The sequence below is a fragment of the Colias philodice genome, chromosome 24 (assembly GCF_061535455.1).
Source record: "Colias philodice isolate Cphi_HAF_F1 chromosome 24, ilColPhil1 Martin Lab GWU primary, whole genome shotgun sequence".
NCBI lineage: Eukaryota > Metazoa > Arthropoda > Insecta > Lepidoptera > Pieridae > Colias > Colias philodice.
Window position 1 is genome coordinate 1,096,334 of NC_143109.1, and position 18,759 is coordinate 1,115,092.

Here is an 18,759-nt window from a genome sequence, read left to right on the forward strand (position 1 = left end):
AAATTTATTTTTTGTTTTTGGCTACTGATTTGTGTATTCACAATCAATTCTACATACTTGTGACTTTTATAAGAGAGAGGCATCAAAATTAATTCTTTTGAACAAAAGGAGTGTTATTTATTAGAATACCATATAAAATACGATACATAAATTTATTTATTTAATCATTCAATCGATTATCAACATGGAAAAATCAAGGGATTTCTTTTTATAATCTAACACTAAGAAGAGTCCGCCCATGTGTACTAATATGTATGTGATTTGTTCAAAATAAATTGTGAAATCAAAGGATTTTTCTCAACGAAGTGATCCAATAGTCTAATTATACTATCGATGTAAAGGTTATCGATGTTTCGCACAACACTACGGTCACCACTAGTTCCCTTTGTAGCGCCAGGTGTTGTACCGGGGACTGTGGCTTGTGCCACAGATAAAATTACATTGTAAAAAATATATATAGGGTTGATAAAATGATAATAGAGCGTTTTTTATTCTTTCTATTTTGTGTAGGAAAGGAAGTGATGTAACTAGCGTCCGCCCGCGGTTTTGCTCGCATTGTATCAAACTGGAAACTATCCTTTTTTATTTTGGGTTATAATCTGCGTATAAAATTTTAGCTAAATTGATAGAGCAATTGTTGAGAGATAAAGCGGTAAACCTAAGTTAACCAACATAACCATTGAAACACTCAATTTTACTGGACATATCGTGGCCATAAAGATGTACTACTTCTACTATTACAAATATCACAGAATATTTAATACTTAAATAGTACTAATACGTAATATTCGAAATAAGGATCTAAAATAGCTAAACTAATTTTATAGGAAGATGTAGATAGATTAAAATAAATTCAGTTGTTGAGATTTGTTGAGCGAATACCTTTGATGAGAGAGATGCAAACAAAATCTATCTCCAAATTTTACTCAAATACAATCAACCGTTTTTGCGCGATTATTTGATATAGAGTACCTAACAAACATAAATCCATATTTTATATATTCATATTATTTAGTTTATTCACGTTTTGTGTTTCAAGAGGATAACCTAAGAATTATGATAGGTACCTATACATTCGTATATAGAGTTATATGATATTTTATTACGTTAACACCCACATATAATTATAGATACTCTGACTCTATCTAATTTATCAGCGGGATGTCATTAATTTCCAATAATTTTGTAGACTACAATATTGATCAAAAATAATATATAACAAAAATGATCATATGCTTGTTTTTTACATTTTGTCGAAATGCTGTCCAAAATAATAGCTAGTTCTTTTGACTCCAAGCTCAAAGCAAATTAGGTCAAATAAGGAAAAAACCTGTGTATTCGAAATGAGCAAGAATTAATGTAAAATAAAATTTCCCCTCAGCTGGAAGTTCCACTACAAGGCAGAAAGTAGCCGAGTGACAGCCAACGGGGGCACCCCCCGCACCACACCACACGAGCGAAACGCAAAACATCAACAATTTTACCAGTTCCTTATCCATTGCTCTCCCAACGCTCTACATAGCCATCTTTCTTACGTTTAGTGTTCAATGTATACGCTGCAACTACGTTATGTATACGTATAAGAGTAAAAGCATCGCAGGTTAGGTTAAGGGTGCATTGTATAGTGTTCACGTCTCACGACCAGACTGAAGGCTATGCACACATGAATACCAATCGTATTTAATAAGCATAGAGTTCACATTTCACTGTAGCCGTAGGATGTAGGACGTTAGGGTATAAAATAAGGGTGTTTGCAGGCGGACAGAGGGGAGCGAAGGGTTCGTGGCGCAGGCGTTGTTCAGTCGCTAGCGCGACCGCGCTCCCACCGGCCGCGCGCCATGGACGAGACTCGAGTACGGGACCGCGCGCCGCTCACCGTCATCGTCGCCCCCAGTAATGTGTCGCCGCCGAGGCTTTCACCCGCAGACCTGTTACCAGACGGAGATGCCGCCTTCCATCCGCTGTCGGCCGTCAACGGGCGCCTCACGCCGCCAGGCTTGGAGCCAGCCTCGTACGCCACGCTGACGCCTCTCCTCCCGCTCCCCCCGATCAGCACGGTATCCGACAAGTTCGCGTACCACGCTGGTGGCACGTTCACGGTTATACAGCAGCAGCATTCGTACGCGTCCCTGTCTCCAGCACCGTACAACGAGCCCCTGTCGCCGCAGTCCGCGTACAGTAGACGGAGCGCGTCCCCGAACTCGTTCGAGAGGCGGTCGCCCACGCCACCCCTGCCCAGCCCGGGGCTCGACCTCAACGCGGCGTTGCTAGCGAGGGAAGAGGCGCAACAGCAAGCGCAAGCACAGACTAATGACACGGAAGAGATTAATACGAAAGAATTGGCGCAAAGGATAAGCGGTGAACTGAAGAGGTATTCGATACCGCAAGCTATTTTCGCTCAGAGGGTGCTGTGCAGGTCGCAGGGGACGCTCAGCGATTTATTAAGAAACCCGAAGCCGTGGTCCAAGCTAAAGTCAGGCAGAGAAACGTTCAGGCGAATGTGGAAGTGGTTGCAGGAGCCAGAATTTCAGAGAATGTCGGCGTTGAGATTAGCAGGTACGTTTGCATGTCTGTTTTTTTATAGTTCTTTGTATATGAATAGTTTAATTTGTAGAGATGTCAGATTATGATATAAAAATTTTAAGTTAATAGGAAAGTCACATTTAAAAAATATATTTCCAAGAATAGGTATATCATTCAAAGAAACTGTTCACTTATTCATTAGATAGTTAAAAGTTTTTAAATATATTATAATTTAAGATCTTATTTGAAATGTGTTAAAGTAGGATAAAATACTGTTTTAGTTTGAAATGTCTAATTATGATGATGAATGCGATATAATTATCTTAACTTCAATAGTAGTAAAATAAAATTATTACTTTCATATGAAATAATAGTATGATAAAATTATTAAAATAGTTAATTTACCTGGAAAATGTAGAGATTATAACAGTTCATCTCACAGAACAAAACTCATTAAACAAATTAATAACAATTTTACTCAAATAAAATAGAGCAAAATATCGTATTCAATAATTGAAGAGTTATAAAAAGTGATAATTTATTTAACTGAAGAATTTTAAATAAAGTGTTTTCGCTTTCATTATTACTTAATACAACTTCATTTACTAGCAAACTCACTAGCCACGCAAAGTCATTCGGTCCTAAAATCCAACCCTTCCTCTATCAGAGAGGCAAATTGTGTCATTTCCCCACGCCGCGTTTACAAACACGGCCCGCGTCAGCTGCCGACATCGATTACTTGAATCGATACAGCGGGGTCGCGCGGTCGATGCGGCACGTCACTAGTTCTGCCGTTCGATATTTGAACTGTTTAGAGCGTTCGAATTTTGAATTTGCCGCTAGGAATAGAATGTTGATATTCTTTTTAATTAGATAAAGAATATTGGGAACGAGTGTCAGCTGCTAGCATCGATTGCTTGAATCGATACAGCGGGGTCACGCGGTCGATGCGGCACGTCACTAGTACTGCCGTTTTATATTTGAACTGTTTAGAGCGTTCCAATTTTGAATTTGCCGCTAGGAATGGAATGTTGTTATTCTTTTTAATTAGATAAAGAATATTGGGAACGAACGTCAGCTGCTAACATCGATTGCTTGAATCGATACAGAGGGATCGCGCGGTCGATGCGGCACGTCACTAGCAGTGTCGCTCGATATATTTTGAATGATTTATCGCTAGGAAAATAAAATGTTCTTATGAAGAGTACTTAGATGAAGAGTACTCGGAGCCAGTGTATGCTGCTGATATCGATTGCTTGAATCGATAGCGCGGGGTCGTGCGGTCGATTTTGCACGTCACCTAGCTCTACCGTTCGATATTTGACCTGTAAAAAAAGTATTTAAATTTTAGACCTGATGTCAACAAAATACATTGTTACCATTTTGTAAATTGAGAACAAGTACTATCAGCATCGGCTGTAAGTATCGATTGCAATAATCGATAGGTATAGAGCGGTCGATACAATACGTCACTAGCAATGGTATTTGATATTTGAATTACCAGAGAGAAAAAGTATTTGAAATGAAACTGGATGTCAACAAATAGGAATGTAGTCGCAGATTATATTGAATTTGAAGCTAATGAGGTTCCGTCACCGCACGCCTCAGCTGTCGACATCGATTGCTTTAATCGATATAGTGACGTCGCGCGGTCGATATAGCACGTCACTAGCCGTTATTACACATTTATATAGCGATGTTATTACTGAATTTTTTTAATTAACAAAAGAAATGCTTTAAATTTAAGATTTTGAAATAAGATACCAAAGAGAGAGAACGATACACTGTATTTACCTACTTTACTAAATTTATTGTACTTTTTACGATTAAATAGTTCAATTGAGATTAACTTTGATTTTAAAAATATGAATTTTATATCTGTTTCTTAAGTTAGATAAATTAACATTGGATTCGAAACTGTATAGTTTACAAAAGATACTGTGCTGTAGAGAACTTAATATCTTTTATTATAGTTATTTTTGGAGTATATAGAAAGTAATTATTATTTACCGTCTTATTATATACAGTTACAGTTTTATTATATACTTATTTTATGGTACAAATATATTTTTTTGTGAAAAGGTAATGTAAAATACGCAAGTGGAGATTTTTTTTTGTAAAACTAGAAAATTAAAAACCTAAATACTTTAAAACCTTTTATACTCTTTGCTTTTGTATGGTAATAGTAAAATTTTTAATAGATAGAGTGATTCAAAGGAAGGTTTAAGTATATATTTTATTAGGTTTTAGACAAAGCGGGCGAAGCCGCGGGTGGTAAGTTAGTGATAAATAACGCAAAACTTTTATTTTTCTTACGAGCCTAAATTATTTTTAATCTAGGTACGTAATTTGTCGTAAGAAACTCTTCTTAACAATAACAAATACAAGAAATAATTATGAGCGAATTCTACTCATGGACTTAAAACGTATTCCTAAACATTTTTCGTGGATTTCCCGCTCCTATTGGTCATAGTATGTGTGGCAGAAAATAGAAATAACAATTAGTAATGTCGATAAACTCTCTTCTATCATCGAAAGTATTTTCTATTACTGTACTTCTTGATACTAAGGTACTTATTTAGCAAGTCGCGGAAGAATTCCAACCAATACCCGCGGCCCCATCATTAAAGCGGCTCGACGGAACACAGTGGGGTTTAAGTCGGTAAGAATCCGACATAACCCACGGCTCCTTCCCCGGGAGCCGTGGGCATCTTTGGAAGATCGCCACTTAAAAAAAGAGTACCTATACTTATTTAGCATGCTTATTAGAATTGACGGTTTCATGGGTTTAGCTTATTATGTATATTTGTTGAAATGATGTGAGCGACTGTAAAAAACTACCTACCTATTGTGAACATTTGGATATTTAGCGCCTGAAAAAATTATAAAAATTATCAAAATGTAGAGATGTTTAATTACAATTTTACGTAATTACTTGTATTATAAGTTACTTACGTATTATATTTTACACATAGAGTTCACAAACGTCAGCTGAGTATCGATCGCTTTGTATCGATAGCACGTGGTCTGTCGATAGAGCACGTCACTACTTGACGTAACCGATTAGATTCGAGTACATGTGATTTTATTGGTTTCTGCTTTGTTTTCATAATCCGGTGTGTGTATATTAATTTTGGTTCTATAAATTTTATTTATTTGGTTCTTTTTACGTTGTAAATAATCTGACAGAATATTATAAATAATGTTTCTTTTGCAATATACGTGGAAATAACTGCTTGTCGTTGCATATTTTTTATAACCAAAACGGATGGAACATTGAGGAAGGAAAAAATACTTAAAACAATTTTTTGGTGGTAAAATAAAACTTAGAGCTGATTTTTCAATCCTTGGTTAAAACTTAAAATTTATTCGTTGAATAACGTATTAAACTACCATTTCAAAAATATATTCTAATCACCTGCATTTGACAGTTTACAGGTGACATTTTAATATTATCGTGTAATAATTTATTGAATGGATAAGTTTTAACCAAGGATTGAAAAATCAGCCCTTATTGAAATAATGAAAACAAATTATTTTGCTGCGAACAAAGTCGAGACTGGAATGTTATCTACTATAATATAAAAATAAGTCGGGTTTTCCTTCCTGACGCTATAACTCGACCAGAATGCACGAACCGATTTCCACGGTTTTGTATTCGTTGGAAAGGTCTCGGGCTCCGTGAGGTTTATAGCAAAGAAAAGGTGTATCTGGTGGCGAAACGGAGTTCGCCCGGTTTGCTAGTTGAATATAATAAAAATGTGTAAGGTTACTTATAGTATTATTCATGGCATTGCAAGTTCCGAGCCTATTTCGAAAGAATAAAATATTCCAACTTATACAGAAGATTTATTTAATGGCTCTACCAAGTCTTCTTATCTCATATTGTTTACATAAAGGATATATAAATTATAAAATATTCATCACTACAAATATATCAATAATTAATAAAGTATTTTGAATATCTATTTCTCCTCTTTAGAATGCCATTTTTATCAGATTTACCACAAAATAAAAGGAGATTAAATCTTTCTTTACAAGTAGGTATTATTTTTATAAGTTGAGAAATCTTTATATTATTTTCTCTATCATCCGCCCTTATTTTGAAATCTAGGTCAATATTGGTAGACTGGTGCATACAAAGAAAGAAAGAAAGAAAGAAAGAAAATACATTTATTTTAATGTCTTGCCACACAGGAAAAAACAGAGAATAGTAAAATACAATAAAGTTTGGAGTGCGAAGAAAACAGAAAATTATATTCAATACTGATTTTAACATTAACACATAGGGTCTGTGCAGCATCAAACATTAAAAAAGGGAACCACTCGGTGATATTCTGTGATGCAGAGACATCGCAGCACCGGTTTTCAGTGGGCCCTCCTCGACAGTCAAAGGAACAGTGTAAATTTTTTACATAATATATTTATATAGTTAAGAGAAAGCAATAGGTATACATAAATAAGTAATATATTAAAAAAGAAAAACATATTACATAAATATACAATATACATAATTACATTATAATTTGTATGTCATACGTGATAAAATATCTAATGCATGACGAAGTATAATTAAATGATTTATCAGATTTTTTCCTAGAACAAAAACTTATGGTACCTATATTTACTGTAGATTTTTTTGGCATTAAATTGAAAAACATATTTCAGTTCAAATAAATACAAAAATTCTGAATATGGTTCAGTTGTATACGGTTTGAGTATAATTCATTAGAAACCAAATATGTAATGCTTTAGTACCTACATACTTTAGCTTTAGTACCTACATACTTTTTTGTATGGAAGTCTACTTATTATTTTTACCCGATTGCGCCAGAAGAAATGTAATAATTTTCCAGTATATAATATTCGTAAATCGTATGCATAAAAGTCTGGCACGCTCTGCAGCGAAAACGGCTGAATGTATTTTACCTTGGGAGGTGTCGTTAATTCCAATGTGTTCTCACAATCTCCGCGTATACCTAATATGAGTTTTAAATGGTTATATATTTTATAATGAATATAAGAAAATATTAAGTTTGCAATGTTTCACAAAGTTATGCTTTTCGATAAATAATAGTTTTATATATTTTGTATTCACTGTTACACATTAACATAATAAATAATAATCATCATCAAAGTTTTTTTACTGTAATATACTTAGCTGTGCCCCGCAGTGCTCCGCTTTGTTGGTATTAGCGTGATGATATATATTTTTCAAATCGGACCAGTAGTTCCTGACATTAGCGTTTTCAAACAAACAAACAAACTCTTCAGCCTTATATAATATTAGTATAGATAAAATATAATCTCACTAAGATAAAACCTATCCAAAACGCTTATGAATGTGAAAACGAGTAATTAACGAGCCTAAATTTATCGGACCTAAAAAAGGCCTAGAATTTGCGGAATTAGGTCACTTTTTGTGCCCAAATTTAGACATGACACATAAAGGCTTGCATGACCTGATTTCTTTGAAAGTTTCAAACGTCCATTTTTCCTTTAAGCCTGGGATTTGCGATAAAGTATGGTTAGTTGAAACTTGAATTATATAAAAAATGAATAATGAATGCAATGTTGCAGTTGTTAGTTTTAGACAAAACATATAATATAAAAGACTAGTGTAGTTGTCAATCTTTCTCTATTTTTACATAAAATACTACCTAAGTACATAGAAACTTACTAAGCAAGCAAGATCTTCAGAAAGTAATAATCCAGTTTTAACATTATTTTTAGGCTATACAGTATAGTATACTAGCTGCGCTTCGCGGTTTCACCCGCATGGCTCCGCTCCTATTGGTCTTAGCGTAATGATATATAGCCAATAGCCTTACTCTATAAATGGGCTAACACCGAAACAATTTTTCAAATCGGACCAGTTCCTGAGCACGTTCAAACAAACAAACTCTTCAGCTTTATAATATTAAGTATAGATTATGATAATTGTCATTATCCGTATACGATATCTAATTCATATTAATTAATGTTTATCGTTAATATTTCCTAAACAAATACTTAACACAAAAGGATTTTGCAAATTCTGTCATTTTCAGCACTTTGTGATTAATTACCATTGAATAGAGTTCTGTAGCTATCAATTTATTATTCTTGTCTGGTCATTCCTTAATTTCATATTGTTTATTTTCAAAGCAGTTTGGATCAATATTGTGTTTGAAAAGCAATGATTTGCTATTAATTTGTGAAGTGTAGGTGTGTATAAATAATATGATTTTTTATCTGATTTGATCAAAAATATATCGTCATGTCGTCGTGTATACAGGGTGTCCCACTGTTGGTATACTAAGCTCAAAGGAGGTTATAGTTTTGCATACACTGAATACGTAAAAAATACTTATAAAGTTCCAGACGCATTTTTTTTAAAAAGATGAATTCTTAAAACTCTATGTTGTACACCCATAACAAGCAACCCGCCCAACTTTGCCACCAGCACGTGAGCTATCGTTTAAGATTATGTTCACATTAGAGAAGTGGTATAAGCCTCCTGCGCGAAGCTAGAGAAGAAAACATGGATTTTCAGGAAAAATTTAGCAAAAAATTTTTGACGTAATTTTGTTGTTTAACTATTTTTTACGTTGTCAGTATATGCAAAACTTATATGCGATCCTTCGCGCTTAGTATACCAATAGTGGGACACCCTGTGTATGATATTAAAATTATACCATCACTATAATTTTAATATTAAAACAATGCTTTAATTTATCGATAAACATCATGAAAACTGCACCATATCTCTATCTATTTAAAATGTATTGTATTGTGAATTTATTAATTTCAATATCTCTTATTCACATACCAAGAAACAGCAAACTTAATTTTTCTTATAGTCAACATAAAAAGGATTTACTTCAAATCTAAGTTTTAATCAAACAACACAAACTGCGGTACATATTTTATTTTTAACGTATCTTATTTAATTCACATACCAAGGCATTTCATTTATTTTCGATTCTGTCGCCAAATGTATGAGAGCGTAGCGTGTAGCTCCCTCAGTGACGTCACGATGTCGTATCGATCGCGCCCCCTCCCCCCTGTAGAATGTTCTAGTCCTATGTAGGTATTTGGGCTTGGGGTTTTTACCTTCAGTGTGTTACTTTTCTCTATACGAAATAAAAATATCATGTTTTGGTGGATTTTAAGGGAAGGGTTGGTTTTTGATGCGTGTTTTTAGGGTTTTCCTGAAATATCGTTTTTTCAATGACGTTAGATATAGGCATTGATGTTATGAAACTAATAAACATTTAAACGTTACTAAACTAAATGTAGTACGTTAATAAATTATATGTAGAGCAATCAAAGTAAACAATATAGCCTCTATACTTTCAAAATACATGATGCAAAACGTTTTCCAGATAACCCCAGTCAAACGGTAAAAGGCGACAATGTAAACAACATGCAGCAGCAGAATTATGGGCCAAGGGACTATCACGGGGCCCCGTTGCCCCAGAGCCCCGCTATGTACCCCTCCGGGCCCACGCCCCATTGGGAACCACCGGCATACGAACCCGCCGGGGACGTTTCTTGCTTGTGAGTCCTCCCCGAAAAAATCCTGGTCTCCCGAACCTTTCCAAGATTATTTTCAATTTGATTTTATGGTCAGAACGACGTTTTATTTTTCCCGAAAACAGTTGTAACATTATTTATTTGGTTTAATAAATGTTTCAAAATAGCGTTATTTTTGTCCTTTTTTATATTTCTCCCGCTCCTTTCCCAAACCCTGGCCGTGTAGCAGTGGACTTGGTTTCTTTTAGGTATTATTCAATAGCTTGTCGCAAAGGTAAATTATTATGTATACGTATGTATAATTTATTTAAACTAGCAAAAAACATTCGCTTTGTGACAAGTTCATAGATTGGAAAGAATAATTTTGTTATTTTTTTATTATTTTCTACGGATTAAAGATGTGTAAAAATATAGATTGCTCTTTCTAGATGTTTACTTTTGGGTAGGCAGTATCTTTTCCATGACTTGCGTGATCGATGTTTGTTTCAACGTGTACACGGCGACGATACTGCCTATCATAAGATCATTAGATCATTGTGAAAATAACTAGTATTAATATTATTTTAGTAGTAGGTAAGTGTATTTTGTTAGCTTCGAGAAGCCAAGATGTTTGTTAGACTGCTACCGCTGCCCCATCCATCCCGATTTTATTTTTCCCGCGCCCGGGCTGACTTAGTTTTTTGAATATGATTTTTAGGTGCCTGCGTGATCTGAACCCTTTGTTAATGTTGTTTACATTGTCGCCAGGTATGCGAATATTTAATTAAGCGATAGTCGGGTATTAGCCCTAAATGGCTTTATAGAATTTCTTGTTATTTTGTCGAAGTTAGTTACAGTTAACGCATGTCTGAATTTTACAGCAACATTGAATATTTCGGAAGCTTCTCAGGTTTCTTAATGCTGCAAAATTCAGATATACAAATGAAGATTTATGTTTCTAGGATCAAAATGTACGGATGCTTTTATTTCTTTGATTGTAATAATATTTCTTTTGTGGTGCAAATAAAAGCATTTGTGTTTAGCAGCATGATTGTTGTCCCTAGAATTTCCAAGGGCTTGGTGTGCAATGGTCTTAGACCGTATGTATGTTATTTGGTATAATTATAATGTATTCATTATTTCTATTTTCTGTTTCAGCGGCCCAGATTCCACAGAGAGGCAGTGAGTATACTTTTTGATAGCTTTTTTAATAATAATTTGCATAAACTCATCAAACATTATTATTTTTATTCTCTGTACATATTAAAACAATATAAACTATTTAATATTGTTTGTTTTAATGCAATAACGGGTGAAACTATGGAACCCCGGGGATGGAGGGAAGTTTCTAGCATCGATTTTAAAGACTGCAAAAAAGGGGTTAAATTCATATTTTTTTAATGTCACGTTTTTTGGTGTCTTATACTAATAGATATAGAATCAAAGATAAACTACAATAATAAATCTACTACTAGAGACTAAGTTGAAAAGCCTATTTTTTATATCATACTAGCATAGCGGTCCGCCCCGGCTTCGCCCGTGGTACCTACATGTTTAAACTATCCTATCTCTCAAGTTGGATCGAACTGCACATGGTGTGCGAATTTTATTATAATCGGTTAAGGAGTCCATTGAGGACAAACATTGTGACACGAGATTTATATATATTATATATTAAGATAAAACTTTAACACATTACAGCAAAATTAATGCCACACGATAAAGAACCGTGTGTCTACATAGCTGATGACACAAATTGCATTGCAGGCTGCAAGCGCAAGGAGGATATAACTTCGGATACCCATCCTTCGCCGAAGAAACCGCGTTTGGTTTTCACAGACCTCCAGCGGCGTACTCTACAAGCTATTTTTAAGGTAAATGTGAGTCTCGTAAAATAAACTAAGTTTGATCATTGAACTAAAACCTTATTCATTTATGTAAAGAGCTAAAAATCAACTACAAAATGCAATTTTATCAAACAGTGCTCATTTCATTCGTCTCTGTTGTCTATCGTCGAATATAAAGGTAGTACTCAAATTCATAATCAAGCATTTATTTAGTAGACTTCTTTTAGAAACACTTTTGAATCGTCATAAATCATAATATATTTTTTCCGTTTCCCACCAATTCAAAAAGCAGTTTCTAGTTTCTGTTACTAGTGAGTTCAATAATTCTAAGTCAGTGAAAGACTTTCGTCATTAGTTGTAGGATCTAAGTAGAAGTTCGATCTCCAGTGGAGAATAATTTAAAAAATAATATAAAAAGAGTGAATAGGCTCTATCTAGGCAGGCATGCGCCCTTTCATAGACTGCATCACTACTTACCATCAGGTAATGGTGCAGTCAAATGCCTGGCTATTTCTATATAAAAAAAAAAATAGGTCAGGATGAGCAAAATGTATACTTTTGTCTCTTAAAGAGAATCGATCAGTGATGCATCTAGCCCCTATTGCCCCAGTTGGTCAGGAGATTTTCAGTAAGATCTATAATTAGACTATGTAAAAGATACACCATAGAAGCAATAAATTACAATACTAATAATTAAAAATAACTAGCAGCTTGCATTAATTTTGACATTTTGTAGATAAGGCCTTAGCATAGAGTTTATAGTCTCTCGGGTTTATTATAAGGAAAGTTAAAATTTTTGTTTTGTAAAGTTGTTCTAATATTCATATCTTTACATCCACAAAAATAATGTTAGATTACAAATCGTTTTCAAAATCTCTACTTCTTAATATATATATAAAACAATGAAATTCTCCATAATTTTATTATAAGGATTATTTAGTCTCTCTAAATAAAGTCCGACTCATACGTTTATTTATTTAGCTAGATTTATTCTAAAAGCTCTTTTGAATCTACTACATAGAAATTATTTGGCACCGTTTACCAAACAATATTGGTAAAAAAGCTTCTGTAAATTTTTAAAACACCAATAAGTATAAGGTGATATATTTCGTACAATTTTATTATCATACTATATTCAGTGTATTAATTTCAATACTTTCCATTTCCAGGAAACCAAAAGGCCATCGAAGGAAATGCAAGTAACGATAGCTAGGCAGTTGGGCTTAGAGCCGACGACAGTAGGTAATTTTTTCATGAACGCGCGCAGGCGGTCCATGGACAAATGGCGAGATGACGACGTGCCGTCCACAGACCTGGACCAGCAGTGCGACCCGCACGACCTCGACCACGTGCCCAGCCTCGACTCCGCGGACTCCGAGGAGGACCACGAGGACCACGACGACCATCTCTTGTGACGCCGTCTACCGCCACAGCATTTACTAGTGCTTTGAAAACAATTTGGAGTTGTCCCTGATGGTGTGATCTTGACACATCACGTAGGGCGTTCCGGACATTGATGTGAATATGTCTAAGTCGATCAGTATTGTGCAAGGCGACTTCTGTGTACAGAAACATATTGTAAGTTACATTCGTTCAATTATCATTCCAAACTGATCTCCGATATCAATGTTTCTAGTCAAACATAATCGATTAGTCATTTAGTTTATATTGCTAGATAAATATGTATTGTTTTATTTATGTTTAGTGTCGTCGTTTGAATCCACCTGTGTATGTACAATTTTGATGACATTTGATGAATTTATTATGATGTGTGACATGAATTAATCTTTGACGAGTGAGTCTTAGAAATATCATATTACAAGCAATATTAAGGTCGATAATAATAATAGAGAAAAGGTGGATTCAAACGACCAGCTTCTATAGTTAATAATACATGCAATAAACGATCGCTTATGTTTACGGCGAAATTAAAGTTTAGTAAAATATCCGATCTAATCGGGTCCCGAAAAGTCAGTATTTAAGGTTACTCGTCAAAATGTACAAAAATGCTACGATATTTCCTATAATAGACATAGAAATTCTGTTACCATTTTGAAGTGAAACTTCGTTCTATATCTTTTGATTACCCCATTTATGGTTAATTAAAATGATAGTGTAGTTCTGAACTTTATTTTCAAAATGCTATAGACAAATAAGTCATTCTTTATAAGTTAATATCATATACATTTACTAAGACACATACAGTAGAATAAATTTTATTATTAACTCTATGTTCTACAAAGTTTACTTTGGCTGATGATATTCGATGATCATACCGCTATACATATTATCATTTTAATGTCTCAAGCATTCAAACATTAATTTTACTATAAATTATTTTCTAAATTTAAATACTATTCAGTAACTTTTATATTTGTGAAGTTTCACTTCTAATACGAGTAGCAGCTATACATTTATTTTTTTATGAAAGCAAATAAATTATTGATTTAGAATCACAGTAATATAAACAGAGTTGATGACTTTTTGTATATATTGACCGTGTAGCAATTATTTCCTCTAGTCAAGAGATCTCTACATTCCACTTATGGACAAAGACAGATGTAGCAAAGAAGTTTTGCGTGATATTACATAAAATTAATAATAATTAGATATAATATACACTATATAAGCTTCACTATTTTTAAGGGAAGTTGTGAATTCTAGTCCGAGTCGTGCAAGCGTAGAGAAGAATGTTACAGCTTAATGTACCTATATTAGGCAGTTTTGCTCACTTCGTGGTCATTCTTACTCGCTGACCGTGAATGTCACGGTCACCGAGTTAGGAGTAAGGACATTATTTCAATGCTTATTCAAGGGGTTAGTTAAATAATGTAAATGTTATTTGCATTTAGTTAAGTTATTTATTTTTCATGTTTACGAGGTATTTTCTGGTCGTGGAGAAGTTTTGTCTTTAATATTTTACAGTACAATTGTACCAAAGAAATTTATGTGCAATTTCTTTAAATATAAGTTTATGACGAGGTTTGCAATTTTAATCACATTTGAGAGTTTTTGATGTAGTCGTTTTTCTTTATGCAAAGATATAAAGTTGTAGTCACTGAAAGAAATAAAAATGTAACAAGACTTTTTACTAGCTTATTATCGTGGGATGAAAATCGATGAATCGAAAAGTCTATATTTGTGTAAAAGAATTTAAAATACGTAAAAGAACCTGGAAATGGACTACATCAAAAGAATATCAATTTTAACAGTCATTACATATAAGTGAATATTTATTTATTGAACTAAGAACATTATTTATCATTTAAAAATTTGTATTATTGTAATATCTCTTATTTATATTGATTATATTTAAATATTTTTACTCTCACATGTACATAACCACTGATTTTAAATGGTTTATTTTATCAAATTATTTCAGTTTTGATTCGAAGGCGCACAAGGCATTTTAATATTATACGAAATCTGCAGAATTATTAACGTACTTATAAAAGTATAGTTGTCTCGCTCTGGTTAATGTGACTAGTGAAACAGTCGAGTGAGATAGCATTATCATTTTGAAAGTACAATCACATGGAAAATAAAGTTTTGGTTTTATAAAGAGTATATTGAGGTAGACTGGACTCTATAATATTTATAACAACTTTATTGTACCTTCTATTAAGCACTAAGATATTCTGAACTTGCTTTTTACTTTATACTGATTTTTTAATGACATATTATTTTACTTTATGGTCAATAACTTAAATATACTCTATATTAATCGATATTCAACTCGTAAAAAATAACAAAAAGAAACTGTTTTCTTTATGAATTCAGTTTAGAGACACGGTAACCTAGTCCAAAACTTCTGTTACTAGAAATGAAGTGGTAATAATACACGATCAGATATTTTATAATTAAATTAATTAGCTCTACATTTTATACTTTGTTGAATTCAATTTTAGATGTTTAGCTTTTAAACTTTCATAACTCCTTGGATTGTGACTGTTTTGTCGTCAGTCCCTGCCAATTTCATTGTCTCGTTCATGTTAAAATTTCTTCTAACAATAATAAGATTGAATATTCATCCAGAGTGGAATTTTATACGGTAAAATGTCATCACATCCGACATCTATCTTTCGTCAAAATAGGTATCAGAATATATCAATTAAAAGTCCCCCGTTTAAAACTATTTTATTAAAACGGTACCTATACATAATTCGATTCCTGTTAACATATCTTTTACAATATTTTTAGTAAAACATTAATTTACCACTTCATTTCTAATAATATACCAACAAAATAGTAAAATTAATAATTGTGTCATGTCACTTTCCGTTTTCTATTACAGCTAAATCAGTTACTAACCTATGTATAACTAATTTCAAGTTTGTATGGAATTTTAAAACATCCATTTCTAATATTAGGACTGGTAATTTGGCCAGTAGCAATATTATTTTATTTATTAACTTATACCGTGTCTCTTACAGAAAATAAATTAGTTTATGATACACTACCCTTGTATGAGGGAGATTGTATCAAATCGTGGAAACTGGGAAATTAACAATACGTACAGCAAATGTTTGCATTATTATTAAAAATGCATTATTTTATACAATAACGCTTTATATATTTACAAAAAATATTTTTGTTTTCCTGACTATATTACTGTGCAATGAATGATGCTGTTTTTAATTTAAATACAAAAATGTTCGACGAAGGCTTAGAGTAATGCTTAGAGAAATTGTTAATTTTGAAGTTGAAAGTATTGAATGAAAAATTGCAGAGTGCGCTTTTCTTTCCGACTGTACATAGTACGTAAATATCGATGTAAGAATAAATGTACATTTTATAAAGTGATTTGATTTTTTATTTCACCCTGTTTTGTCGTATTAAGAAAGTAAAAAATTCGTATACAGTTAGTTTCTAGTCAGTTAGTTAATTTTTAGAAGGATTTTTTTTTCTTCTGTCAAAAATTAACCAAACTGCCGTAGCAAACATTTTAACAGTTCAAAGAATAGCTGATATTTATTTACAGATCCAAAAGTAATAAGACGCATAGAAATCTTCGTCACTGTTCGGCAACTGTCATATTCCCGGAGCTTCCGAAGATGATATGTATATAGAGTGGTTAAATGCATTTTCTTCATGCATAATTTAGTCAAATTATGTGTTTTGTGCAAAAAGAGATTAATATTTATTTGTAAGTAACGATTTTGTTTCGATAATTCCTTGTAAGTAAATAGCGAGGATAACCCCACGATTGCGAGTATATCTTTGTTGGATTGATTTACTTGGATAATTTTATAGTACTTTTAAAGTGTCTTACTGAAGCTGGTGTAATGATGGAAGAAAATAAGGTAAAATTAATACAAAATTTATATTGTATAAAATATGGTTTTCAAACACAGGTTTACATTTAAACCATATAAATCTTATCATTAAAATCTCAGTTCAAAAGTATTTACAGTACAGATTATTCACAATATTATACAATTGAGTATTTGAATTAAATTTTTTTTTGTGATAAATGGAAAGATTATATATTAGTTTTATAACAAAACTGTTTTTATTTTTATTTTTTTTGCAATAATTCAAAAGTTATTTCAAAATAAAAATTAGTCTTTGAATCCAGTACCGAAAACACGCCGACAACTCCCGAAGCGTCACCCGAGCGCGTGTGACGTCATAATGTTAGTTTTCACTCATTGCAGTTGATAGAAAATTAAATATAGTTTGAAAAACTAAACAGGATAAAAAGATAAATTCATGAAATTATTGTATTGTTACCGGGTTTTTATAAGTATACAAAATTTAAATTAAATCCGTCGGTTTATAGTGGGTCTAAATCGAATCGAAAGGAGAATTGGTTACATACAAACATATGTTTTAAGCTGATCCTGGCGATCCTTATCAGGATAAATTTATGATATTATTGTATTGTCATCGGACCTTGATAAGTGTTCAAAATTTGAACAAAATCCGTCGGTTTTAAGTGGGTCAAAATCGAGTCGAAACTTCGAAAGGAGTCGGTTACATACAAACATACAGGTGAAGCTAATAAAAGCGTGTTAACCCGCCAGCACTCGCGCCTCAAGAAATTACATCAGCACTCGCGTGTAGAGCATTTTGCTCACGTTTATGAATGTCAATAAATGCATGTTTTACCAAAAAATATGAATAAAAAAACATTTTATTCAATAAAATACACATTATTTATTCTACAAAATATATATTCAAGGAGTTAACAATATTAATCTTTTTTATTTTAATTAACAATCATAGAAACTAAATTGCCAGTCTTGTAAGGCAGTCTTACGGAAAAAATTAGACAAAAAAAACTTAAAAAAAAAAGAACTTAACTAAATATAAATAACTAATCTTCGTCGTATACGCGAGCTTAACACATATCACATACTGTACGACGATGCTCGGTACATAAAAATTTTTGGCAGTAAATGCAGCTCTTTTTAGTCTTGCGATTTTTGCGTCTTGGGCAAACCGCGCAGATACCATTTGGTTTTTCTTCTTCTTGTAACTCAGATTCTGGTAAAAAACGTTTCAACACTTGCTGAAGAGGATATGAAATATTTTGGAAGGTGCTTCTTCTTTAGATATGTGGCTGTGTTAGTTGAAAAGCTAGTTGTTTCAAGTAGTCTCTGCGCGTGATGATTATACCCGTATTTTCTTTGTAAATGATTTGACTGTTGATTCCGGCTATGTTTAGGATCGTGAAAAATAATCTCAGCGGCCATCTACATGCCACTCTTGCCACAGAATACTCTTCTTTTAGTCGATCCACAACATCAACACCTCCTTTCGGTTTATTATAAAAGGTGATAATTTCTGGTTTCGCGGTAGTTCCAGTTGTTGGATCGATTCGGTCGTCGTTATGAAGTGTACTTATCATAAGAACATTTTTTTATTCTTCTTGTTTGGTACGTAAGAC

The 18,759-nt window shown here is 33.1% G+C and overlaps 1 protein-coding gene across 5 annotated transcripts; it reads left to right on the forward strand.

Annotated features, from left to right (window-relative positions):
• The first annotated feature begins 1,838 nt into the window (after window positions 1–1,838).
• On the forward strand, window positions 1,839–16,403 carry onecut (homeobox protein onecut). Of its 5 annotated transcripts, none has more exons than XR_016317538.1 (5): window positions 1,839–2,556; window positions 11,179–11,202; window positions 11,788–11,894; window positions 13,037–16,147; window positions 16,200–16,403. XR_016317538.1 is itself a non-coding variant. In XM_089710130.1 (4 exons), exons 1-4 carry the CDS (start codon window positions 1,839–1,841, stop codon window positions 13,280–13,282), a joined length of 1,104 nt encoding a protein of 367 aa, XP_089566256.1. In that variant the 3' UTR covers window positions 13,283–16,403. The 5 variants fall into 5 exon arrangements, 3 of the variants coding, with proteins under 3 accessions (XP_089566256.1, XP_089566257.1, XP_089566255.1); XR_016317537.1 differs by having other exon boundaries at window positions 13,037–14,366; window positions 14,427–16,403; XM_089710130.1 differs by having other exon boundaries at window positions 11,179–11,211; window positions 13,037–16,403.
• Window positions 16,404–18,759: the final 2,356 nt, after the last annotated feature.